The following is a 27850-nucleotide window of genomic DNA, read 5'->3' as shown; positions in this document are numbered from 1 at the left end:
GGAAATTAATTGCACAATCACGGTCAAACAAAATTATCTCAGGTGGTGTAGACGGCTAGCGGCTTGCATGCACTACGCGTACGGTTCTGAAAAGCTACTGAAATCGGTATGAATTTACACATGGAAGCTTACTCAGATTTACATGAAGCGGCAAAATCTAATTAACAGGAGCTAGTCGGTATTTCCAGGGTATTTCAGAGCAGGGGGAATGCACCTCTGCCACCGGAAATGCACCTGTAGGCCCGCCTGTAGGCCAGTGACAGTGTGGGTGCTTTTTTGCTGATGGATGACTGATATTACCCAATTATTTACCTATCCCCTGCAATTTATCATCCCCGTTGTCGAGTCGACTTCCCGGGCGTACCGTACCATGGCTGACCTGCCCCTCCAGAGGCAACTGCCACGGCTGCCACCACCACCAGGCCAACTAGGGATGATCATGATGTTATCCACTGCTGTGGTAAGTATGGAAGCTTATGGATGATGGATCCGCCCCTTTACCAGCAAACACAAAACGTTTTAAACGGATTTTGGTCCCAGGATTTTGGTTTTGGTAAAAACGAAATAATAAACATTTTAATAATAATATACCCATGAGACATTTAAAAATGTCTCATGGGTATATAGAGATGTCATGAAAACGTTTAAAACGCATGAAAATGCATTACAACAACATTTTTATTATGTCAAAATATTTATATTGTACAATTGCCAACTGGTATGAGTGTTTGGACAGTATTTTTTGTGGGACATGAGAGCATATCAGACATATCGAATTGCATTCTGAATACGAAGAATATCCTTCTGATATCAAATAATTTGGATTTTTTGAAATTCGCGATAATATACAAATTTTATGACTAATTATTAAAATTTGACACACGGTCCTCAAAGTGAACTTTATAATTCTAATGATGTACTTGAGATGAAAAGCCGATGATCAGTTGGAATTTTGGACCTTTCATATTGAAGATATACATTTTTCCCCAAAAGACTTTATGTTTTTGGTGTTTTGAAAAAAAATATCTTCAGGCTTCCCCTGCTGTTTCCCCAGTTTAATTTCAGATTTTTACACTCCTGAAGTTAACTTGCCCCCTCCCCCCAGAAAAAGTATGGTGCCATTACTTCTTCTTCTTCTTCCATATTAGTGCCTTCCTCATATGTATGAGTATTATCGCACTGCGTACAGACAAGCTTTACTTATTTTTACTCTGGAACCTAGAGTAGATGAGTGTATTTTTGAAGTACAGTCAACTGTACTTTGATGATACCCTGCTCGGTCTTTTCGAATAGCCTGTGACGTTCTTTAACGTGCACACTGCATTAATGTGAGAAAATACATGTACATGGGACCGACGGCTTAAAGTGCCCTCCGAAGCACTAAGCAAGTAGAGTAAAGTGCCTTGCTCAAGGACACAAAGAGACAGCCGAGCTCGACCCACTCAGATTCGAACCCGGGACCCTTGGAACGCCTTAACTGCTCGGCCATTAGCTGCCATTGTTACATTATTTATAATTTTGTTTATTTTATTACATACTCTTTTTTGCAGATACTACTATGCCTGCCCTTTACAAACTCTTTGAACAAGGTAAGACAGGGGCGTAGCCAGCTTTCTTGGTCGGGGGTGCAAAATAAACTTTCAGGTGCACAGATGAAAAAAATTGCAGTTGAATCATGCAATTTTTGTTTTTTGAGAGACTGTACATGTCTTCGAGCTTCCCAAAAGGCTTTAATTTTGAATTTGACACTATTTTTGCCCATGATCAGGATGAAAATGGCTTTATAGTGACAATGTGCGCACACAAAATTTTTGTATTTTACAATACGTAAATGGGTTGGGGAAATGAACATTAAAAAAAAAGCTCCGGCCCAAGTCCCAGTCATCCCTGCGTACCCAGGGGCCGGGATTGCATTTGACAGGCGCATAATACCTTGCAACATAGTGGGTCACATATTGACTCGCCAATAACCTATTTCTCCTTGCTCTTCTCTTATTTTACATGTACTGAAATTAAGGCTTATGAATGCACATGTGGTGAGGATTATCACATAGGGCCTAAATTTATGGAACCATCAGAGTGTCCTTATGGGGGAGAGGAACTACGCCTTTGTAACATAGGGACACGAAAGAAGTCTTACTGTGTGAATGATACAAGTGACTAGTAAGTGAATATTTAAGGGATGGGGTATGAGCGTTTGGACAGTATTTATTGTGGGACATTAGAGCACATCAGACATCGAATTGCATTCGAATCTGAAGAATGTCCTTCTGATATCAAATAATTTTGATTTTTGAAATTGCAATATAATACACATTTTATGGCAAATGATTAAAATTGATATTTTTGATATTTAACAGTACTAAAGTAAACTTTATAAATCTGATAATATGTACTTATTGTGTATGTAGGTAGGATGAAAAGCTGACGATCAATTGAAAATGTTGACCTTTCGTATTAAAGATATGGATTTTTTTCCCAAAACACCAAAAAAAATTAGGTCTTTTTGGGAAAAAATCCATATCTACAATATGAAAGGTCAACATTTTCAATTGATCGTCGGCTTTTCCTCCCAGCTACGTACACTTTAAGAATATATCATTAGATTTATAAAATTTACTTCGAGGACTGTTATATATCAAAAATGTGAATATCAAATTTTAATAATTTGTCATAAAATTAATATTATAGCGTGAATTTCAAAGAATGAAAATTATTTGATATCAGAAAGACATTCTTCAGTATTCAGAATGCAATTCGATATGTCTGATGTGCTCTCATGTCCCACAAAAAATACTGTCGAAACGCCAAAACGCTCATTCCAGATCCCTTAATAAGTGTGTCAAAATATTTTATGTTTTTGTTTATTTGTTTGTCTGTCTGAAATTGACAGACTTTTACTAAAGAAAGAAAAACTGTAGAAAACAAACCCAGTGAAATTAGGAATTGGTGTAAATAATACAATGGTATAGTGTATCACAGTGATTTTATATTTTTAAATAACAAATGTGCTTAATTCCTTTACAGTTGCCAGAATTGTGAACCGGGAGAAACATATAGGTCTGATAAACATAACAACTGTACTTCTTGTCTGCCTTGCACCAAGTGTCGAGAGGATGAAATGGTAATTAATTTGCCTTCAGTAATTAATTTGCCTTTCAATGTTAAAAAGTTTGCATGTTATAGGGCTGCATGCAGTTTTCAACTAAACCATTTCGAGGAGTTACCACAAGAAAGTTGTAACTGCACCTTTGGCAGTGTTGGGTGAAAGTGAAAATTTTGAAGTGATTTCATGATTTTAAAATTCCTATGCTTTTGTGTATACAATAATATCAAACATCAAGTGTTCAAAAGGTGAACACATAATGTTCACAAATTATACTGTTGTGTTAAAGTCTGGAACACTTGGTGTTCGCAATCAGTACACTTACATATGTTCAATAAGTGTTACAATTTTTAGTGTTCTAATTCAGAACACTTTTTTTTGCAGTGTAGATGAAAAATTTGAGCCTATTTTGAAAGAATTCTGAGCATTTTAAAATGTGGACCCTTTGTGATTGACCTTTTGACATTTAACATGTTTTGTCTTGAGGCCCCAACCATAAGTCACAGATAGTAGAATCTAAACCTTTTTTTTAATACTTGTGGCAAAACGGATTGATATACATTTTACAGTAATCCAAGCATTTTTCGTTTTGACCCCTGTATTATGGCTTACCCATCTCCTGGAGTATATTCCCACACTTTTGGGAGGGACAGAGTAGCTCATTTTATTCTAATTATCTCAAAGAACTGATCTTAACCCTCAAACCTTCCTCTGCTCTCATGGTCACAAAAACCCTAAATATGACCTTACTATCCCTTTCTTTCACTCTTTGTTTCCTTTCATCCAACCATCCATCTTTCCTTCCACCCGTCTCTCTCTCTCTCTCTCCCTCTTTTTCTATATCAAGGGTATTTTCTCTTTCTCCTGCTCTTTCTCTTTCTTTTTTGATTTTGTTCCTAATTTGGCTCATTCACCTCTTCCACTCTTCGTGCATGTCCAAAAAATACAATTGCAGTGGAAAAAATGGTAAGGTGACAAAAAAAACCCCTGTTCTACGGGCCCGACCGACCCAGATTTTCCGCTTTTGAGATTTGCATGTAAAATCAGCCATTTTTGGCAAAAGTGGACAGAGTTTGATGGAAAGTGTTGTATGCATGTAAAATCACCTGTTTTAGGCATAAAGTAGATTAATTTGACTAAAAAAATGTGTGCAAAGCGAGGGAAAATTTTGCCAAACAAATGATAATTTATTTACAGATTTGGGTGATTTTTAGAGTCATTTGCTTTGCTAAAAAAACCCTCCAGACCGTCCGACACCACTTGAAAGGCCTGTTCACCCGTAGAACACAAGGTGTGTGTTTTTGTCACCTAATGGGTGATTTCTGTAAATAGACTTGTTACCTGTTGGACATGTTGGATCTGGACACTTGCATTTGGTATCTTCACGATGGTCACATTCTGTTGCTACCTATATATGAATAGAAGAGTTTAAGATGAGGATGTATTTTACAACTCGCCGGGACAGCTTGTCACTAAATAAATTTAAAATGTTCAAATTTGTGACCCAAAGACCCATTTAAAAATATGAAAAGGACCCATATGAATATTGACCCAGGGCTTATTATGAGTGCCACCCCCGGGTGGGAAAATATATTTTTTATTATATTCTTTACTTCTTCCACTTTCATTTAACTTCGCTTGGTGGTTCCTACCTTTGTGGCATTTAAAGATATGTCTATTTCAGACCAAAAAGTTGGTAAGTTAGTAAGTATAACATACACTAATATAGGCTGATACCATTTCATGGTTCAGCAAAACTTCAAAACACTGACCATCATCCAATTTTTCTGTTGAACACCGGGGGGCGGGTACCCAGTACAAATGACCATACGTGGATATACGGGGACGTGCCGCTAATATGGGTAGCATTTTTGGCCTTTTGGTATATAAATGACCCCTTTTTCTAAGCCAATTTTGGTATATGAATGGGTCTTTTTTTTTTTTTTCTCAATTTTTTTGGAAAATAGCTCAATTTTGCCTCAATCTAGCCAAGAGTTTTTGCCTCAATCCAGGAGTTCATCTATGCCTACGCAATGGCAGGGCAATGGCGGCTTCCATAGTTTTATTACTTTTATCAGGGCTACGACACTCAGCTCATTTGCATGGCAAAATTACCCGTCTCCTCCGCAGCCAATTTGGTTTCGGTCCATCGAACGCAAGCAGGCCACGGAGGAGACTACCCTCCTTTGTGTTTGTTCATTTGTGTATGGAGAGCCATTATTGGAGTCTATAATGACTTAGGCTACGCTCTCAGCTAGAGTCCGACGCTGCATTGTACTAGAAATACCTTTTCTGTGAAATCGCTATAGAGCCAACCGGGAACACGTATTCGTTTTGAAAATATAGCATTAAAATTAGTATCACCCTTGTGGCCCCGTGCAGTGGAAAACCTTAATTCTTTCATTAAAACATGTCACATAGGAGGTCATACGTGTTGACCCTCATCTATTGTATTTGTTCATCTGTGTATGGAGAGGATTAACGCCATTAAAACTCCATCAGTATTAGGGCGTAGTTCACTGAACTCACCGGATTGCTATTCCAAGTACTTTGATAATACAGATAATATGTATTAATGGGTCGAGGCGATTGCATTGAAAAACCTAATAAATTATTCATAACAGTTACGTAATCAATCGATAGTGCGGACACTTTTCATTTGCAAACCACCAAAATTGTGATCTTTTAGCGTTGGAAAAGAAACCACGTGAATAGAGTGCCCTCTCAAGAATAGGTTCTCTGTGCTTTTATCATAGAGTGTCACTTCCCAATCTTTATTTATTCCCTGGTGTTTGGGTCTAATAATGACAGTTAGTTATAAAACATATGTGACCATCCACCACAACTGAGCCCGGATGTCTCCAGTGCCACTATTGAGATATGCTCCATTGAACTTAACAATAAACAATAGGAAACAAAGGATTTATTAACTGTTTTATTGATTTTTCACTACTTAAATGTCAAGTACTATAGACATGATATACATCATTTTAAAGCTAATGGCTCCGTTGTGCTGGATGGTCACATATGGGGTTCCTCAGGTGATAGTAGATTCAACAAAGTGGGCCATTTTTTTGGTGATACTCAGCATGTACATATTGTACCATGCTACATTTGGTTAAATTGTATGCAAGAATCATGCCTATAGTTAGAGGTTAATAACTGCGCATCGGTTATTTGGAGGGCATTGTGAAAAATCTAAACATTTTACCTTTGGAACCAAGGATATTCCGAGGTCCAAAGCAAAATGTTTAGATTTTTCACAATGCCTGACATATTACCAATGCAAAGTTATTAACCTCATTCATAACCATCACTTTCATCTCTTCACTTTACAAAATAACATACAATGTTCCTCAAAAATATAATTTTTTTACGTTTTGCCTTTCCAAAAATCGATCAGGATAAAACAGGACGACCAATAACAGAAGTGTGAATCACAATCTGTGCAAATATGGTCGCGCACAATCCAAAATCGGCGGCCTGCACTCTCGCAATTTGTTTAATGCACAACACAGCGCGCGCAGAGGTTACTAATATTTACGCTGATGGCGCGGAGGCACACTGTTGAATATACCGGTATTAGTAACCGTGTTCAGCGTTTGCGTTTTGGAAAATAAATAAAAATAATTGGATCGCATGTATCATGTATATTAATGATCTTATGAATAAATAATATTAAACTCTGTTCACATTGCAGGTAGTATCAGCATGTGACATATATGAGGATGCTGTATGCAAGTGTCCAGTTCCAACAGGTAACTATAATAATGAGTAGACCTACATGTATAATTTTATACAGAAATCACCCATTCTTATTCAATGGGTGCGTCTTGTAAAGAATTCACGTAATTTGATTGGTTTTCCGGTGTATAAGATCTCACAATAGTTGATAGGGATATTAGTCAAGGCGCGCACCACCATGCAACGGCAGCATGCTTGTTGCTCCTCAATGATCGCAGCGATAATGCGTTCAGCGTAATACACGCGCGAGAACTAAGAATGCGATTCGGCGGCTTAGATGTTTGTGATGGTTTCGTTCATTTAAAATAACGGGGATGTCCTCATAAAAGTAAATTTATTTTTTTCTTAAAAAGGTCAGTTTTTCTTTCAAAATTTACATTAAAACTGAATAAGAATGAGAATAAAGATAGGATTTTGTCTTTTGCCTATCAATATCGTGTCATAATGGATGGGCTGGCCAATATTTTTAGCGTAGTCGCCGGCATCCACTACTCAAAATATTGGCCAGCCCATCCATTATGACATGATATTGGATAGGCAAAAGACAAAATCCTATCTTTTATTCTCTAATTATAACTTTTTTATCTCCACTCCGATTTTAATTCCGAAAAATGAGGGAAAGACCGTAAGAGGTGAATTTGCCAAAGAAGAGAAAGAGAAAGAGAGAATATAGAAAGAGAGAGTGGGAAGGGTAGGTCTCGGAAGTCGGTAAAAGTGGGGACATGACATTCAAGGTGCTTTTCACTGTATTAGTAGGGACATTTTTACAAAGTGGGGACATCGTGAAGTCGCCACTATATGTCAGAAAAATGAGAAGATTGTTTTTAAGAGTGGAGACTATAGGTAGGGTCCCCAGGTATCCCATTGTTTTACGTGCATATACGTGCAGTTGTAGAGACAGGGGTTTGGTGATTGGAGATTGAGTTTTTAAAAAAGTGGAGACAATCCAAAAATGGCCGCAGAAAGTAGGTGAAAGGTACTATAGTCCGCACTAAATGTGAGATAATTTGGTCTCTCAACTTCTTTAGGAAGCATATATCTGGGTGAGAGAGGGGTATGTCAAATAGAAATAGGCGCTCTTTTGACTTGTTACATAATTTTCTGTCAAAATCAATCAAATTTGGCCAAAAATGACTGTTTTTAATTTCATACAGCTTTTGTTTTCATAACCTGATTGTTTTCTAGAATATTGCATCTTAAAATAATGATTGCTTTACTTTTCTTTACAAAAAAGTATATCTTTGTTTTGTTTTGTTTATCAAACAGTACCAACCTATCCAGAGGCATCTTGCCCAATATGCCCAACGAGTGATACAGCTACATCTTCACACACTTGTCCAATTTGTCCAACAGTATCCTGTCCCACATGTCCAACTAATCCAGCAAATTGCTCCACAGCCCCCAGGAGTGACCCTTCAACAGGTATTTATTTTTCTTCATGAATTTATCCACATAATGCTTTAATTAAATTGAATTTAGAATTTGAATTAAATTTTGTTATCAACTGTATTGACATTTTTGTAAAATGTTAGATGTGCATATAGGCAGTCTGATTTTGTGAATTTTAAATTATACTTTACATTAAGGCCTATCACCATGATCACTAAAACACTGGCCCATAACCATCAGGATTTTTTTGGGGGGGGTGCTGATTTTGAAAAAGTGGACTTTTTTTTTCAAAATTTTGACCTTTTTTCACCAATTGCCAAAACTCGACTGGCGGTTGACCACCGGTTCCGCCCGGTTGCCATTGTTAAGAACAATAGAAAGCATGTGGAACCTGACGGAACCGAACGGAACCGCCGGTCGAGTTTTGATTTCATCCCTCAGCATTTGAGCAAAGTGACATGTAAATCATTTTGTTTTTACTTTCAGATCAGTGTAGCTCATGTATCCTTTCACTTGGAGTAGAAGTTTTCCTAATTACAGTGGGGATACTGTTTTTTATTATACTGCTAGCTTTCATTTCATTGTATTGTTACTACAAGTATGACATTAGGAAAAGGAAAGGTAAGAATATAGTGATGCCAAATTAGCAGTGGCGGCGCCAGGAATTTTTTTTTGGGGGGGCATTGGGGGCAAAGTGAATTTTAAGGGCAAAATTGCTGCAAAAGTGGAAATTTATGTGATTTGGGGGTTTGCCTCAAAAGTGGGGGGCAAACTGGGGGAAATGCCCCCCCTTGCCCCCCGTAGCGCCACCACTGCCAAATTAGTACATAAGGCAACAGGGGGACAACTTGTTCTACAGGCCAGATCGACACAGATTTTGCATTTTGGGGAATATTTTAATTTTCAAAATTTTCAAAATATGTTGCAAAACAAGTATATATACGTATGTGTATGTCAGGCCAGGTAATAATCGGCGGATCACGCTATATCGCGCTCACAGTATAAGCTTGGAACATAAATGTAACACAAAAATGCTTTGTAACCACAAAATGTAATCCTAAATAGTGATTTATAAAAGGAGACCTAAATGTCAATATAGCCAAATGGACCCCATAAACATAGCAAAAAAAAAGGCCACCTAAACTGCAATGCTGCTGTATGCTCAAAATCCAACCCTTTTATGCCATTTTTATTGACCAGCATGTGTACCACTTTTATATGTACCACCCCCGGGCAAAGAGCTAATTCATTTCATCAATTACGTGTAAACTTTTGGTTATAGCTTTAAACTTAACAGTAGATTTTTGGTAAATTTGTCCTCTTGATTCTCAGTGTTTTCTAAAACCCTGTTTTTATCTAAATCCATTCCTTAAGACCCCACTTTAATCCCTTCACTAGTATAATCATCTCATCTGATTCAAAAATGGCCACCAAAATGTACTAAAATGAAAACTGAGTGCCTCCCTATATCTACCTTCAAGGCTTTTGTCAACTTTCTTGAATTAGTTATTCCCAGGTTTTACTCTTTGTTTCTAGTATCTGTTTTGTCATGCTGTTTGATTTTGGATTTTTGTTTTAATGTTATAGAGCTTAATTCCTTTAATTTGCTGCTAGCACTATTGGGTTTATTTATGGTGTAGGTTGGACCAAACATAATTCTGTATGTAAAGAATTATAATGCCACAATTATTGTAAATCACTTTAATTTTTTCAATTTCAGCTAATGGTCCGGCTAATGACCTTAAACTCAAAAAGTTGAACAGACCAAAAGGTATGTTTTAGACATTCAGATATAGCTTGATGTTCAACTGTCTATATGAAAATATAGACATTTGAGTGCACTTAGGGAATTAATTAGCATGGTGAGTTTGTCCCTTAGGAAAATGTGATCATCATTATGAGCTTGTATAAGTACAAGATTGTATGTGCTTGTAAAAAGCTTGTAAAAGCTCACAACGAGCAATAGTAAGCTTTCACATGCTCATACAAGCAAGCTTGTACATTCACAAGCTTGTAATCTTATTTATGATTAGAAGGTCGCACAACAAGCTAGTATTTAATAACAAGCACATGTTGACAATTGTGAGCATTTGCAAGCTTGCGCGTATTTAAAGTGTTACAAGCTTGTCTCATATTTTGTTTTGCTTTGTTATGTTTCAACATTCACAGGATGACTTATGAAAGTGTTAGGTACAAAAACCACTGTCATTCTCCACAACTTGAGGTCAAATTTTAATTGAATACATGAATCCAAAACCCACCCAAGTCCATGGGAAGTGATTTTGAGAAAAAACCCTGTGTATCATTTTAATTCCTTCAGTTAGATTTACCTGGTCAATATGGTAAGTTGTACGTGCAAATGGGTGGGTTAAACTGTATTAGGTATGACGATTAGCATTTCAGGGACTTCGTGGGGTTCATTTTAAATTCTGGACTTGGGTGGTTTTTTGAATCACATACCGTATAAAGACAATATTGTTGGAATGATATTACCACTAGTAAGATAATACAAAATAAAGCACACAGTTATGTATAATGTTGATAAGCATTCTGCCATGTTAATATAAACCACACACTTTCCTTGATTAAACCCATTTTTTTCAAAAGTCACTCTCCAGCAATGAAGATGTTACAAGTGGACTTTTACACATACTGGATTTCAATCAATGTGTTACAAGACTCAAATCATGGACTTGGGTTGATTCTTTCATACATGCTATTTTTCACATGCTCAATAGACACAGAGGATGAATTTGAGTTGTTCTTTCAAACATATGACGGGCCTATGTATAGCAACACTTTCCCATGCTTAAATCAATTTGACCAAAGTATGGACTTGGGTGGCTTTTGTATTCATATATTCAATTACATGATTGATGATAAATAACCTCTGCATATACTGCCCAGCACCTTTCCCTGGTAGAAACACACAGTTACCTTAACCCTAACCGCCTCAGGGCTTTTTGGTGACGGGAAGGGAAAGAAGGAAGGAATAAAGAGAGAAAAGAAAGAAAGAAGTTGTTTGTTCTGGGTGGAATTCGAACCCGAGACCCCTCGCATGCCAAGCACACGGTCGGCGACACCTTGCCACGGGTCTCGGGCTTCGCTGGCCAGCAAAACCGTGTGTATATATCACTTAGAGCGATTGCGTCATCACACCACGTGGGATGCACGCACGAACAGCGCATATATCAAGTAGTATTTTGTAGTATACGGTATGGTTAGGATTAAGGATCAACACTATATTTTCTTTTATTCTCCAGATGCAGAATATGGTCGACCAAATGGAAAAGTTAATGGTAAATATTATGTTCAACAAGCCCCCTGACACTGATTTGAGAGCACACACAGGGCCCAAATCATCTCATTTCAAATAAATGCCTTTGGAGGCTGTAACTTAAAATTTCAATTGATTAAAAGGGCATTTTGTGATCCACAGCCTCATCCCCCACTTTTCTTTAAAAAAGTTGAGATTTTTATACCACTGGAAACCTCTGGCTACATAATGTTTTTGTACAAAAAATTTCTTGCAGATTAATTCGTTTAGCAAAAATATCGTTAAATTTGAATTACATTCTGGTATACCAGAACAAAATTACAACAGTGGCCTATGGAGTAGTGTAATACACATAATCATGTATAACTTGCAAATGCAAAATCGGAATCAACTGAAATTTTGGGAATAAGATTTTTTCGTGGATATCTATTGAAAAATGTTATAAAAAGAGGATGTTAGGATCATGAAATACTCCTTTAATATATTTTCAATTGAAATGTTTTCTTTAAATTTTTACTTCAGTTGAGGGCATATTAATTTCACCACTGACATTCTGCCACTGACGGTGGAAGTTTTATTGGCTAATTTCTGCAGAGCATACATGTACATAAATCAAGACAAAATATCAGTGGATATTATTTTGGAAGACAAGGAAGACCTTTTTAACATTGTGTCCAAGAAGTGTAAAATTTTAGGGTGGAGTCATCCTTTCTTATTGATGGCAGATGCATGCCTGATGAAGTCTGCTGGTATCTGATTTAAGGTAGGAAAGTGAATTGAAAACATTGACTCAAGAGCATACAGCATGAATGAAAAGATTGTTATTAATAGTTTTGTTTTAATTTAATTTGACAGGGAATGTGAAAAATGTTGAAAAGGAAGGGAGTGAACCTAGTGAGAATGTCTCACTTTTAGGTAAGAGAGATTTTGATCAGCCTAAAATATGACCATTATAAATATTTCTACGATAAACATAGTTTTTTTTCATCACCTGACATGGGATGGGATATATTTACCAGTATTATCAGTAGAACAATAATTTATAATTAAGAGTAGCATCAGCGTTTTAAAAATCAAATGAATGAAATGCAGTGATATCCTTCATTTTCCTTTAGGCTTAGTTACCATGTTCCACTGTGTTTGTTTTTCCTCATTTCTTTTTCTCAACAAAAAAAAGGACATATTATATTGACCAGATGTGTTAGTGGAAGTCTTTATTTCATGCATTAATGTTAAAAACATTTCGCACATGTTGAAATGATCCAGCTTTATGAGATGTCCTTATAATTGTATCTTGTGTGAAATTATTGGTACAAATATTTTGGTATCAATGGATTATTGACCCAAAGTCATGGATAATATTATGAAATTTAGCATATTTTATATTTCTAGAAGATGGGTTGGTAACCTTATAATATACCCAAGAAATTGTACCAGGGAGAAGTTTATGGAAAGATACGATGTAGCAATCTCTAATAATTGACCTTTTCAGCAGCTGATCGGAAATTACTTCAGAAAGATGGCGAGTGTGGAAAACAAAATGCCACAACCAATCACACTCTGGTGAAAGGGCATATTAGATGAGAGTGTGGCATGGTATGATTGTGATTGACACCAATCACGTATCTCGATCGTTCCGCTCACTAAATTGCCAATATATATCGAACATGGTATCCATGCACTGCATGGTCATGCACCCTCACCCCGATTTTCATATACTTTGATAAAAAAAAGTTTTTTCTTGCAGTTCCTTTTTGTGTTATCTTCTACTGTTTTGGAGATGAATTTGTTTTAAAACAGAGTGATTTAAGGGGTACTACACCCCTGTGGTAAATTTGACTATTTTGCATTTTCTCAAAAATAATAACACACTGGTAACAAAAGTTATGTATATTATTGGGGCAAGGAATCCAATTACTACACTGAAATTTCAGTGATTCAAGACAAGCGGTTCAGTATATATGATAGGAAATGAGGTACATCCTCGCGGTACCTTATTTCTGATCATAAATAACGATAACGATAATTGTCTTGGGTCACTGAAATTCCAGTGTAGTAATTGGATTCCTTGCCCCTATAATATACATAACTTTTGTTACCACTGTGTTATTAGTTTTTGAGAAAAATGCAAAAATAGACACAGATTTATCGAGGGGTGTAGTACCCCCTTAAAACAGAAATTCTGTATTTCGCATAGCCCTCTATGGCTTTGGCATATTTTTTTGGCCTAATAAAAGCTATACATGAATATTAAATATTGGTCAATATCATAATTTTTGCTGTTGTTATAATATGTCATCCTTAACTAGGTACACCTGACAATGTTTCAAAGACGTCACAACCAGAAACTGATGCTGCACTTGTTAGTTTGCCGCCCTCATCTAAAAAAGGTTAGAGAATATTCAGAATAATATATTAAAACTATTTATTACAGCTGTATCTCCATACGAGGTTCATTCAAAAGGTTCTACCTCTATCATCACATCTCTGTTATCTAACGTGCCAGTATATTGAAATTACCCATGGTCATACTCTTATATCTTGGCTACATACAATATAAAAGTTATCTGATGAAAATGTCAGTGATTTTTGGTTGTCAAGATGTGTTGGTTAAAGTGAATGCAGATTTGGTACGTCGGAAACGGTTTGAAAAGAAAGGCTAATTTTGATTAAAAAGGTTGCCAACATCTATGTAGAAATCATTATAGATTTATTTCTGAAAATGATTAAATTGCTTAATTTTTGTTCAAATAATTTAATCAATACCTAATGCTTGCAGATAGTACAGTTTTGTTGGGTATCGTGTCTTTTGCACAACAAAACTGATACATGTTCAGAATAGAGGGTATGCAATACGACGTCACTCATAACAGAGTCATCCTCATTTAAATAAAAACTGTCCTCCATAAGGTACCACGGGAAAATCCGCATGATAATACAATAAAACGTGTGATAGGTACAAATGGTTGGGGAATCGATCTGGAGACCTGTCCCTCTGTCATCTTAACGGTTATCTTAGAACTGTCCTCCAGCATGGCTACCATTTTAATTGTTATACCGTTCCGGTTGGTTTATTGCATACACTCTATAGTCTTCATATTGTCCCTTCTCTGTAGGTTATTGACTTCAATTGGGTGAGCACTTGTTGGTTTAAGTCATATTAATTGGTTCATAAGTTAAAATCAAATAAATCTTATGCACAGTTTTTGTATTTATAAGTATAAATAAGATGCATCCATTGCTTAAAACAGGACGTAATTATGAATTACCCTTACCATGTTTTAGTCGAAATCTGGTTAATTTCACTAACATTTGCGTGTCTGTTAATGAACCATTGGATGTTTTCTTCTCATATAAAACATGTTTCATTTTGTTTTGGAATCCCAAGGCATGTCAGGGAGCTCAAATAGGACCAGAATATTTATCCTGAATAAGCAGTTGGACAACCACATCTTTGAAAACATTTTTATGGACATTATCAAAAGCTGCAATATGATCGATGCTAACTAAACTTTTGGCTTCAGTTTTTAACCGTTTCCGACATACCAAATCTGTATTCACTTTAACCAACATATCTTAACAACCAAAAATCACCTTTTCATCAAATAACTTTTATTTTGTAGCTTAGATCATTTACTCCTTGTATTCCTGGAGACATGGACATCACACTTCAATATCGTATTCAAAACGGTAATCCCCATTCTTCAAATGACTCTTACTGACATGTCAAGAACCTGTCACTGGTGAAACATGTGTTAATGTTTTTACCTTACCCTCCTGGAACTGTTTACTTGAAATTCTCACAAAGCACAAATATTTAAAAAAAAAATTCTTTGTATTTGTCTTACCCTATTTGTATTCAATGTTTTATATGTATTTCGATAATAAGTGATCTGATCTTGTAGTTCAGTAAGGCCACAAAAAGAAAATTGTTTGATTGGTATAACATAAAAAAAAATTAGGGTAGGTAGGTCGGGATTTTTATTTTATTTTTAAAGCTGTAAATTGCGTTTGATAAAGGCCTTGGAACTTTTTTTTCTTCCTTTTCTTAAATTTAATTAATTAAATAGCAAACAAAATATTAAAAAACTCTATAGGGTCGGGCCTAATTTTAGGGTGGGTCAGGTAACACCTATCAAACAATTTATTTGTGGCCCATCATATCCAGGAATGGGGAAGGAGCACAAACACCCTGAGGGTATATATGCTATAAACAAAATAAAAATAGAAAAAAGTTATTTTGAAGGTATATTATAGTTTCTGTGGGTGGGTGTTGGTTATTTCTGTCTATATTTGCACCAACATATCAAGTACATCATGATGAAGTAAGTAATGATAAAAATCTTTACAGAAATCATTTCTCAGTTGGGTGGATGTGCTGAAGTACAACTCATAACATTGTGGATTAACGTTTAACTTGATTGTAACATACTGTGATTTAAATATTTCAGCCCAATACCCATCTCCACCATCTCAGAAGTACTCATCTCCAAAAGAAGTACAAAAAGCACTTAAAGACTCTTCAACTTCAAACAGCAGTGAGACATCTTATCAGCGACTTCAGACAAATTGCCAAAAACATAATCTGCAGTTTATCGGCAACATTCCAGGTGATGGAAATTGCTTTTTCCATTCAATTGCCGATCAATTGGAACGAGTGAATCTACCACACCAAACACATGAGGTGCTCAGGAAGGAAGTTGTGCAGTATTTACGTGAGAACCCAGTCATTCAGGTAGATATGGATTTACTCTATGAGCATGGCCTTAAAATAACGCTCATTCTACAAAATCCGGTGCCAATCCGCTATAAAAATTGAAAAAATAAAAGTTGTTCAAAAAGATCTGCTTTTTGCGTTTTTTAAGAGTAAATGTATCACTACTTTCAGATGTAAAAAATTGCCAACACCACTTGCATATTTTTCTTTCAGGAAGTCATGATGTTATTAACACTTAAACTCAATGTAATGTGAGCTACGTTACCGACTACAAAATGGGCTGGTTTTACTCAATCCAAGGTCATAAAAAGCAAACTATAAAAGATCACTTGAGTGACATGTAAAACAGATTTCACCATTTCATAGAAGTTTTGAAGATGCGTCAATGAGTATGTAACGTAGCTCACAGTAACGTAGTTCACTGGTTTTTAATGTTTTTAATGTGATTTGCGAACGTTAGAACGTTATGTCGGTTAATTCTAATATAAATGGGGCTCGACCACTGGTAGCTTTCACAAATTATTAGGAAGTATGTGTAATACAAGTGCATACTATAGAATCCTGGTAACGTAGCTCACCAATCTTAACATGGTCGGTCAAAATTTCAATGTTTACAACATTTCTATGCCAAAAATGCTACAGCATCACGATTTTTACTGTGATTTTTAAAAACCTATGAGTGTTTCCTTTCAAAAACCGCAAATTACACTATACCTCTGTTTTACTTCTTTCCAATAACGTGTGTTAAAAAGGGGTAATGTAGCTCACAGCGTTTTGGTGGAAAGTGCAATATATTTTAGAATTACACAAAGACGTTCTAATCAAAAAAAAATAATGTTGATAAACAATATGATGGTGCGTTATCTAATTAAAAAACAACAAATATGTAAATAAATCGCATTTATTCAAAGAAAATTTTCAGGGTTTGATGTGACACTTGAGCAGTGGAAACACTTTTTTAGCCAAAGTATGGAAAGCTATATATGTCCGTGTAGTCTTGTTGAGTTCTACCAGAAAAACAACATATTTGGTGCCCTAAATGCTCGACAAAGTGTTTGTGGACCAAAGAATGGAAAAAAGGCTATTGGCACCGGATTTTGTAGAATGAGCGATAAGCCAAACATTGCACTACATGTATTTCAGTTAAAATCCACACACTCCCTATGGAAGACATTACTTTAATCTCCCACACAGGGGGTGTGAATTTCAAATGGGGTTACCTGAATGGGATATTCCATTTGAAATCTACACCCCCTGTGTGGGAGATTAAGGCTATGTCTTCCATAGGGGGTGTATGGATTTCAACTGGAATTGTCCATTTTGCAGGCCCTTCAGGTCTTTAATGTGAAGTTGCATTGTACTGTGTATCAAAAGGTTGAGGGCCCTCCAAGGGCATTTAGCCTGAATAACTTGATGCATATATGTTTAAATATACAATTATGTACAAATCATACAGGGTGTTCAGAAAGGGATATAGTATTGGATGCACATTGTATTCCATTAAAAAAAGTATAAATATAATTTTGGTCATAAGGCGTGTTTCTATTGGGACCGTTTACCGGTAAAAAGACGGTAAAAGGGATTATTTCTGCTCAATAGAAACTGACCTTCCCGCTATTTACCGGTAAACAGGGCGAGTTTTTACGTAACGTTTTCCTTCTTGAGGAAGGAAAATAGCGGGGCGCTTACCGATAGCGTCAATAGAAACTCACTCCGTTCGATTGAATGCGCATACAGGGAAGAAAAGCGGAAGTTGAGTCGCTGAAATTGACCTCTGCATCATGAGCTAGCTTATACCATTCCGTTCGCAAAAATTCTTAGGCCTAATCACATACAAATATTTGACTCACTTGCTATAAATAAAGTAAATGGAAGAAATATTCATAATGCATTATCCCTGCATTATACATATTATGCTAAATATTTAGTTATGATTTATGACCCCTAGTAAAAGCCATGAAATAAAACAACAACAACAACAACATCAGCGGATGAATCCAGCTGTGCATGCGAAAAAAAATAGAAATCAACTCGGATCCAGCGGTGTGTGCTTCAGAAAATTAGAAAGATTTCATGAATTTAATATTATGTTGTCGATGTTAAATTACTATTAGCTAAAAAGAATTAACTGAAATTAAACTGTGAAAGATGAAATTCCAAGACCTATTTTTTTTGCGCGCAACAAATACTGAGTACACACGTCGATATCACTGAGGGGGATTTCCCAATGGCGTAATTTGATGTACGAGAACGAATGAAAACGCTAATAAAAAACATTATTCTTCAGTCTTCTTTTCTCATGTATCATGATGTTTGCTACCTCATTTTTAGCCAAACAATTTAGAAAATACTACAATATTAAAATCCACAATGCTTTGCGATTGACCCGAGGATTGACCCCAGTGCCACGACCTTTCGCCGGCAAACTTTAAAGGTGTGTCAATTGGCGCTGTTCATCGAAAGTGTTTACCGGTAAACAATGTGCAATGGAAACTGACCGTTATCCGCCTTTCACCGCTATTTGACGGCGAACAGTTTTACCGGTAAAATGCAGGGGACTCAATAGAAACACGCTAATATTGTTTTTTACATCTAATTTCATCTGATTTCAAGAATTGGATTCTTATTGTTTTCCAAGTTTGGCTGAAACAACATCTGAAAGCTATAAAAACATTGGACCAGGTGGTGCTCTGGTCTTAGTAAAACACTATACACAGTCCAAATGCTTTTACAAACATTTTCAAAATGAAAATGGTGTCTCAATAAGGGCTGTGCAATAATTATGAGCCCTGGGGAGGGTAAAATTGGGAAGAAATTTTGGCGAGCCAAAAGGGGGGGGGCAAACAATTTTGGCCAGCCAAGAGGGAGGGCGGGCAAGCGATTTTTGACACACAGTCATGGGGCGCCTTTTAAATAAAGAAAAGAGTACAGAAACGCTTTAATATGCAAATTTTCCTGCTCGCTGCACTCGCAACATATATCTAGACCATTTAAGGTTTGCAAATTGGTATCCTACAAATTTGGCATGTGTAAAGGGGGGCAATGATTTTTTGGCGGGCCAAGAGGGGGGGAAGCAATTTTTGGCAGGCCGAGAGGGGTGGGGGGAGTGATTTTTGGCAGGCTGTTCAGAAATTTCATCCGGGGGGGGGGGCTCATAATTATTGCACAGCCCCTAATTGTACAACTAAACTTATGTTCCACTAATATGATGACAACATATAATTATGTCAGAAACAGTGGCGTAGCTGCCGGGGGGCAGGGGGCATTGCCCCCCCCAAAAAAATTGGCTGTTTGGGCCCTCGCTCCCTAGCGCTATTTGGGCCCCCGCCCCCCTAGTGCAATGATAAAGGAGGAAAAAGGAGAGAGAGAGGAAACAAGGGAGGAGAGAGGTAGAGGAGGGGGAAAATGGTACTATATCAAAATGTGTTGCTTTTAGGGCGCTAGCGCCTATAATCCTTTAATCCTTTTTTTTTTTTCTCTTCACTTTTTCAAACCACCGGGAAAAAAGTTGGGTCAACCTATTTGAGGAAGGGCCGGCAAAATTTTTGTTTGGTGGATTTGGGCCCCCGCCCCATACAGGCTTGCCCCCCCTGGAAAAAATCCCAGCTACACCACTGGTCAGAAACATTACCATGCATGTACCTAAATTTAATGTTAGGGTCCAGATGGAGAAATTAACTTCCTTGCCACACAACCAGACCAGGATGAATACCTGGAGTCTATGGCTAAAGATGGCGAGTGGGCTGATCATATAATAATTGTAGCCATGGCCAATATGCTGCAACATGACATCCTAGTCATTACCAGTTCACCTCAAGGAACCGACACTAGTCAAAATGAACTTGTGTGGATAGTTGGCACTCCCAATTTTGAAGGAAAACCGATTATGCTGGGAAACGAATGGGACACCCATTATAGAAGTCTAGGTAAGGATCTTAAATAAATGTTGTAAAACTTACAGCAATATTAGTTGGGTATCATGTCCACTCAGTGTATTCTTATAACTGCTGTATTCGAAAGGACACACTTTTTGGCAGGATCATAAATGGAGAAATAGCCAAAAATCTGCCCATTGGTGATTTTTTCTCAATTTGGGTTTGTTGCAAATTTGTGATACTGATAATGTTTCAAATATTGTCTGATAGTTTCAGACCGGAATATAACTGGCATCTTGTATTTTTTCAGACATTTTTCAAGGTCATTCCTACTTCTCAACATTGTCAATAATATTTTTAAAGGCCAATATATATTTAAGATAGGTAGAAGACTCAAAATTGATAACCTGCCCAGAAGTGTCTCTTTTTGATATACCACATCACATATGTAGGTGTGTGTGTCACCACCAACTGTGGACATAGTGACGTAGCGTGAGTGGGGGCACTAGGTCTGATGCCGTTTTTCTGTAATTTTCCTTTGGGATTTTCTAAATTTTCAAAGGGCATGTACATTTATTGATTTATTGAAAAATTAAAGTTTTATTTACATGATGACATACTCTAAGTTTATCATTTTGTGAACAGGAAAATTGGGGCTGCTCTCCTTTTATTAAACACACTATAGTTTATGTTGTTTTAAAATCAAAACAAGATTGTTTTTCCCCAAACTTGTATCAAAATAAATGATCATCATGCTATGTCAAGTCTAACAACATAGTGGTAAGAACTTTTAAGAATGTTTACAATAACATTTGGGATACTGTTCACTAAACATTTTCTACTTCAATTACTTTGCAGCACCAATCACTTCAGAGAGTACCAGATCATCAGTTGAAATGACAGGTTTGTAATGTATCTATAAAATGTTTTAATATTCCAAAAACATTTTTGAAATTGTGATGCAAAACATTCTGACTTGTTTTTTTAAGAGTTGACCAAATATTTTGCAAAAATGTTTGCCAAATAATATTTTGGAATAACATTTTGACAACATTTTAAAAATGATTTCACAGTGCTTTTCTATATAAAGCATTTAAAAAACATTTTCATGAACTTTATAACCCGGCATTTAAATGTCGGGCATAGGTACCTCCACCCACTCCTTTAATTGGCTGCACCACATGCATTGCATCATCGTGTAATTTATTTTGTTTGCAATATGTATAATAAATTTGATAACAACCAAACATCTCTATTTCTTTTGATTAGTAATTTTGCTTTGGACCAATGCAAAATGTTAAGATTGAACAATGTTCCACTATTGTTGAAACTATAATGCATGCATGAGCACATGACCTATTTGAAATAAAAAACTATATAATACTAGGGCAATAAGTGAGCTTAATTAATTTAGATTATTTTGTTGCACATGTGTATATAACAGGCCTAATAGGCCTGGGTGATACATGTACATCAGTAAATAAAGATGAGGAACTATTTGTAGGCCATCTGAAAAGGTTGCTTTAAAATCACTGAAAATACCATGTAAGATAGCAAAGAAATGTGCATTTTTATGGTTTAAGCTTTGAAACGGTTACATTTTCTTTTATATGTCATTGCTGCTGAAATATTGTCTGAAGTCATTGGTAATGATAAAACTTTACAACCTAGAGCAGTGTAAATCGGCCTCAAGAGCACATTGCCATTTTAAGGTATTTATGATTTAGTGTAATAAAAAGAAATTTTCCAAGTTGACTTTTTGCTCATTTGGCATCTAAATCATTTAGTTTCATTTGATATTGTTGGCTTTTAACTGTATAGGAGTTGTCAATATACGAAAATTCTGCACAAAATTAGCCATTATGTAATTGGCAATTAATGCAGTTTAACCATCGAGCTAATAGAAGTATAATCCACAAACCCGGCTCCCTTTGTACTATGATTATAATCAGCTTATCCCTCTCGAGTGGATTAGTATTTTGTGTGTGGAATCTCCTTCTATTAGTAGCTTGATGGTTTAACGACATACAACTAACATGATTCATTCCCGTAAAATAAAAATGAACATTGTGTTTTTTTAACAGAAGAGGAGGAGAAAAATATTAATTTGCCCAACAAAAGTACAGACTCCATAATTAACACCCGTGCCCAACTTGGTAAGTACAGAGTTAACAGAACTACTGGGACTTCTTGAGATCATGAAGGGTATCACATGATTATTTTGTTATTTTATAATTATTTGATACCTTTAATGATCTCACTTTTGTTACCCTATAATACAATATTATGTTGATGTGATATTGATGTTCACACCAACAATGTGGGAGCACGTGTGGCCGAGTGGATAAGGCGCCCGACTCATAATCCATAGGTTGCGAGTTCGGTGGAAGCTCTATAGTCCGACGGTTCTTTATTCCGACGGTTCTTTAGTCCGAAGGTTCTTTAATCCGACGGTTCTTTATTACGAAGGTTCTTTATTCCGATGGTTCTTTATTTCGAAGGTTCTATAGTCCGAATTTTAAAAAGGGTTCTTTAGTCCGAATATGAAAATAGGCTCTATAGTCCGAATTTAAAAAAGGGTTCTACAGTCCGAATATGGAAATAGGCTCTATAGAAAAAAAAAAAAAAAAAGATTCTATAGTCCGAAATTGCAAAAGGGTTCTATAGTCGAAAGCGGATACCGTGTTCTTTAGTCCGAATTGGTAAACAGGTTCTATTGTCCGAATTATATTTTCATCATTTTTTTCAGTGTCAAATCATCAATTGTTAAATACAAATCCGCTGAAGTTCAACATGGATGCTTTTCCTGGATATTTTACGTAGCATACATCGACGTTTATCTTCATTCTGGTGGTATTTTCTTCAATTTTATCTTTTGTTCATTCTATTATAATATTATATGCTGTAAGATACTAAATAAGCTACGATGTATTCGATGCATGTAAATGCTGCGGCATTAATGTAGTCATTTAAACAAATTAGTTTACAGAATAGTTAAGGTATGGTTTTATCTTGCGATTGAGGGGTGCAAAATATCCTGGCTGGCTTTTATCAGGGATGCGAGCGGGTATTAAACATGCATGCAATTGGCAGTGATGGCGACTGGCCCTGGGATTGCTTGTCCCTCTTTTTGTGTTCGTTTTCATTCTGTCTTTCATTGTTTTTTCTTTCTTTCGTATACCTTTGTCCTTTTTTCGATCGTTCTTCTTTTGTTCGTCGTTTAGTTTGTTCTTTCATTCATTTGTTCATTCTTGATTTCGTTCGATAGTTTTTTCATTAGCTTTCTTAAAATCCCTTTCTCATTTTTGTTTGTACTATATTCAATTTTTTCGTTTTTTTCTTTATTACATTCTTTCTTTCTTCTCCTTGTTCTTTCTGTAATGTTCATTATTTTGTTCATTATCTTTGTATTCATTGTTCTTTCATTTGGACTTCCTTTTAGTCTTTATTCAGTTGTTTTTTTGTAATTCTTCAGGTTTCTTTATATTTTCGTTCCATTCATTATTTTTCTTTTCGTTTCTGATGGTGTAAAAATATGTCAACATTTTTGGAGCAAATATCGTATTTTTAGGATCTTTGTTTACAGTAAGTTGGGGATATCAAGCGCGACGCAGGATTTGTTTTTTGATGAGGGGGGGGCTAAAAGTAGCGTCATGCCGTTTACCATATACTCTGCTATTATCTAGCTAGAGATCGCAGTAAATGTTAATGTTATAAAAATTCGGACTATAGAGCCTTTTTACTGATTCGGACTAAAGAACACGGTATCCGTTTCGGACTATAGAACCCTTTTGCAATGTCGGACTACAGAACCCTTTATAAAATTCGGACTATAGAGCCTATTTTCATATTCGGAATAGAGAACCGTTTTCAAAATTCGGATTAAAGAACCTCTTTTAATATTCAGATTAGAGAACCTTCTTTAAAATTCGGACTATAGAACCTTCGAAATAAAGAAACGTCGGAATAAAGAACCTCTTTTTAATTTTTTTCGGACTAGAGAACCTCTTTTAAAATTCGGACTAGCGAATGCTATGATCACATGTTCGGACTAGGGAACCTTCGGACTAAAGAACCTTCGGATTATAGAAGCGTTGGATTATAGAGCAGTCCCCGCGAGTTCGAGCCCCGCTTGTGCCAATGTGTTGTGTCCTTGGGCAAGGCACTTTATCCTCATTGCCTACTGGGGGATGAGGTTGGGTTGGATTGGATGTTTGTATAGTTGCATTGTGTCTGTTTAGTGTTTAATGTACAATTCTAGCAATTTGAACTGCGGGTCACCATTAGAGTTTAAAATAAAACCTTCCTTTAAAACCTTCCTTTTAATGGCAGGAACATAAATGATTTTTGCATATATGTATAAATAGTTTGATTCCTGTAAAACATGATGAGCTTTCAGAAACTGTAGCATTTTTTTATTATTGGTGTGAGAGAGTTTCAGATATACATATAATTCTTCGGATAATTCTAAGCAGGCCCATCGGAACCGCTACGTAATTTCGTAAGAAATAAAAACAGAAATAATAATCCATGATTGGTATGCACAGGTCAAATTAATTATAATTATAATATTTGTGAACATTTTGAACATAACATAATATTTTACTAATGGATTTATGCACACTGCAACATCTTCTCATGAATCGGTAAGTTATTCATTAAAAATACTTTTCTACTTGTATTAACTTTACATGGATTGTTATTTCATTTTTCTAAATGCGAGGGGCTCTATTAGGGGGCTTCACCCCCTTGAAGCCCCATGAGGGGCTCTGCACCTTCGAACCCCAGACCCCCGCTAAAACCGTACCACTTAAAAAAAAATTTGTTCCAACGGCCCTGATTCTAAGTATATAAGTGAAAAAGATAACAAATAATCAAGCTCAGTGCTTATAATGCAAATGGATATCATTTTACGAAGGAGTTTTATTACTTTCAGGTATGCCAACTATTCACATAGAAAATCAGTACAATGTCAAAGGAGGCCAAACAATAGTAACTGGAGACCAGAAAAATATTATAGGAGACACTGGACAACCACAACCAACTGCAAACGCAGGTAGGATTCACATTTCCAGTTCAAGCCATGTGTGGCGTATCAGGCAAAATTTCCACAGGGAGCAAAATCCAACAAGAATTGTCATTAAAAAAGACAAAGTTCACGGATCAGGTGTATTTGTTCAATTTTCATATCATAACCTGCACTGATTTGACAATAGGGATTTGAGGCATAATGATACCTACATCCTGACTCTTGTAAGTAAATTTTGAAACATCATTTTGCATTGAGGTTTTTAAGCCACAGACAGGGGAAAAAGTTGCAGAAGACTTTCCCTGCGAGGCTCAATAGACTTAAGCCTCTATATTTGGCATATTGTGGCTATCAAATGTACATTAAGTCAAAGCTTGATATTGTAGTCTATTATTTGGACAATGAAAACTACATTGATCACATCATTCTTGCTCAGACCTTTGTTTTACAAATCTTAAACTAATGAATGTAGGCCTGTAAGTAGAGATGGGTTTGTACATGTAGGTATGAATCATGACCTGATGGCCACTTTCAGATTAATTATCAGCTAAAGGTTTGCATTATGTAGCGCAATCCCAGGCTCCATTGTACTGACAAATTTTTCCTTTCTTTAACAGGTACCGAAAGACCTCAAGGTCGAAGCCGCATTCCATCTCAGTGTTCTACAACTAGTTATCCTTCCTTAGGGTAAGTACATGTTTAGTTTAGTTTACCGATTAGTTGCATGTGCATGATCAAGCATGGGAGATTCTTCCATGCATCAAGTGAGCGGGGTTTTGTTGCTGTTATCATATTCACTGAGAAATACAGCCATTTATGAAATTTCCAGCCAAATGAAAGTTGCATCTTTGTACACAGGCTTTTTGAGCATCACTTTTTGTTCGAGACCTCTTTCACTTACAGCAAATTAATCAATAGGAAATATATCTGTTTTTGTTAAAATTGAACTGAAGTTAAAAACCAGAATTTAAAAAAGTATTGAGGGCCTCCTCAGCAAATGTTATACAATATGACTTTAAGTGTATAAAAGTTTAAAACTATAAAGTCTGCTGAGGTTGTGGCTCAATGTCTATATGTGTTGTGCCTGTGCGTAGTGAGTAAAATGTCATAGATGGGTCCATGTTTGTCAGTGGAAACAAACACACCCCAAAATACCCAAAACCAATAAAATACATTGCTGAAGAGGCATTGTTATGAAGCTCCTAATGTTGCAACAAGTATGCTGCCAGGATTTCAGGACTTAATTGGTTACAGTACAAGTTAATTAGGATACTCATTTTCCAATATTGCCCCTTATAAATTGGACGAGTTGTATTAGATCATGATGTCATGTTATGTCAGTATAACATGTGCCAAAAAATTGCTGTTGGGTAAAGTGACGTCAGTGCTTATTTTTTTCTTTCAGACCTATAGAGATCAAGATCGATTTTGATCATGGCCAATCAAATGCAGCAGAGGCCATTGCAGACAGTGTCATAGCAATCATGAACTCATCTAGAGAAGGAATGGTTGTGCTGAACAATACGACCTCAAGTACAAAGGAAAATTTAATTTCTGCATTTGATGGGCGGATGAAAGACCTCGGATTGATCCAACCCATTCACTACTTTTTGCCTTCAATTGGACGTAATGCAAAAGGGCAAAACATTGAAGTTAATAGTTCTACACATATACTTCACTTCTTTAAAGAAAATAGTAAGATATGGGATGCCAAATGGGGAATGGCTTACACAAGCTACACAGGTAGTGTTGATCAAGTCACAAATACAGAGAACCTGTTGCAGATTGTTAGAAATGATAAAAGATATGAAAATATCATTCCACCCATTCCCATCGACAATTTCTTCGAAGAAGGCAAGAAAATGCCCTATGATGAAGGGACATCAGTTGAGTACAAGGAGTTTAGTAGTAAAGATCTAAGCAAAGGTACAGACCCTATCAAAAATGCTATTAGAGGTCATCTGAAATATGTTAGTGCTTTTGCCAACACCGTCGGTGGGCGGATATTCTTTGGTATCACAGATGACGGGGAAATCAAAGGATTCAAGTATACGCATGGGTATGACTCGTTGAAGATGTACCAAGAAGTTGAGGAACAAGTAAAGAAACTAACCTGGATTCGACTGGTAAATGTTAAAGGCACAAAAGTCTTGGTACCTCTCAAGGAGAAGGAAATACACTCAGGTGCTCTATTTCAGTGTAAAAACTTCATTGTATCCAATTCCAAAAAGGGAATTGAAAAAAATGTGTTTGTCATCACAGTACCCCGATTCAAGAATGGGGTAGTATTCAAAGCAGCACCAACTTGTCCTTATTATGATGAAAGCACAGGAAAGGTAAGACCTGCTACTGTACAGGAATGGTGTAAGCTGGCCTCTGAATGTTTGAAGAGATGAAACCCGGGGGGGCCACTCTAATGGTGAAGGGGGGTATCAGGCGCGTCCGTAAATTCACGTAAAAAGGGTATTTTTACAGCCTAGGGCACGTTACGTGCGTAACGTGAATAGGATATCAAATTCATGTAAAATTGGTGTAAAAGGGTACATGTTTTTGGAGCTCTTACGTACTTAGGGTAGTTTTGCCAACGGGACTCAAATCTTTCGATGCTAGGCACTCATATCCCATACCAGACTGGAAATCATATTATGCAAATGAACATGACGCTACATGTCGTATTGGTATTACACTATACTTTAGCCAATTGTAGAACCTG

General features: G+C 36.4%; 1 protein-coding gene across 1 annotated transcript; it reads left to right on the top strand.

Annotated features, from left to right (window-relative positions):
- The first annotated feature begins 43 nt into the window (after window positions 1-43).
- LOC140157371 (uncharacterized) lies at window positions 44-27533 on the top strand. Its single transcript, XM_072180545.1, has 18 exons — window positions 44-460; window positions 1551-1589; window positions 2018-2163; window positions 3028-3124; window positions 6807-6864; window positions 8117-8272; window positions 8726-8860; window positions 9960-10010; window positions 11503-11538; window positions 12372-12431; window positions 13826-13906; window positions 15968-16251; window positions 19892-20159; window positions 20967-21011; window positions 22193-22264; window positions 25045-25164; window positions 25755-25824; window positions 26543-27533. Exons 1-18 carry the CDS (start codon window positions 287-289, stop codon window positions 27531-27533), a joined length of 2883 nt encoding a protein of 960 aa, XP_072036646.1. The 5' UTR covers window positions 44-286.
- Window positions 27534-27850: the final 317 nt, after the last annotated feature.

Source organism: Amphiura filiformis, chromosome 1 (assembly GCF_039555335.1).
Source record: "Amphiura filiformis chromosome 1, Afil_fr2py, whole genome shotgun sequence".
Taxonomy (NCBI): Eukaryota; Metazoa; Echinodermata; class Ophiuroidea; order Amphilepidida; family Amphiuridae; genus Amphiura; species Amphiura filiformis.
This window is presented reverse-complemented; position numbering and strand designations above follow the sequence as displayed.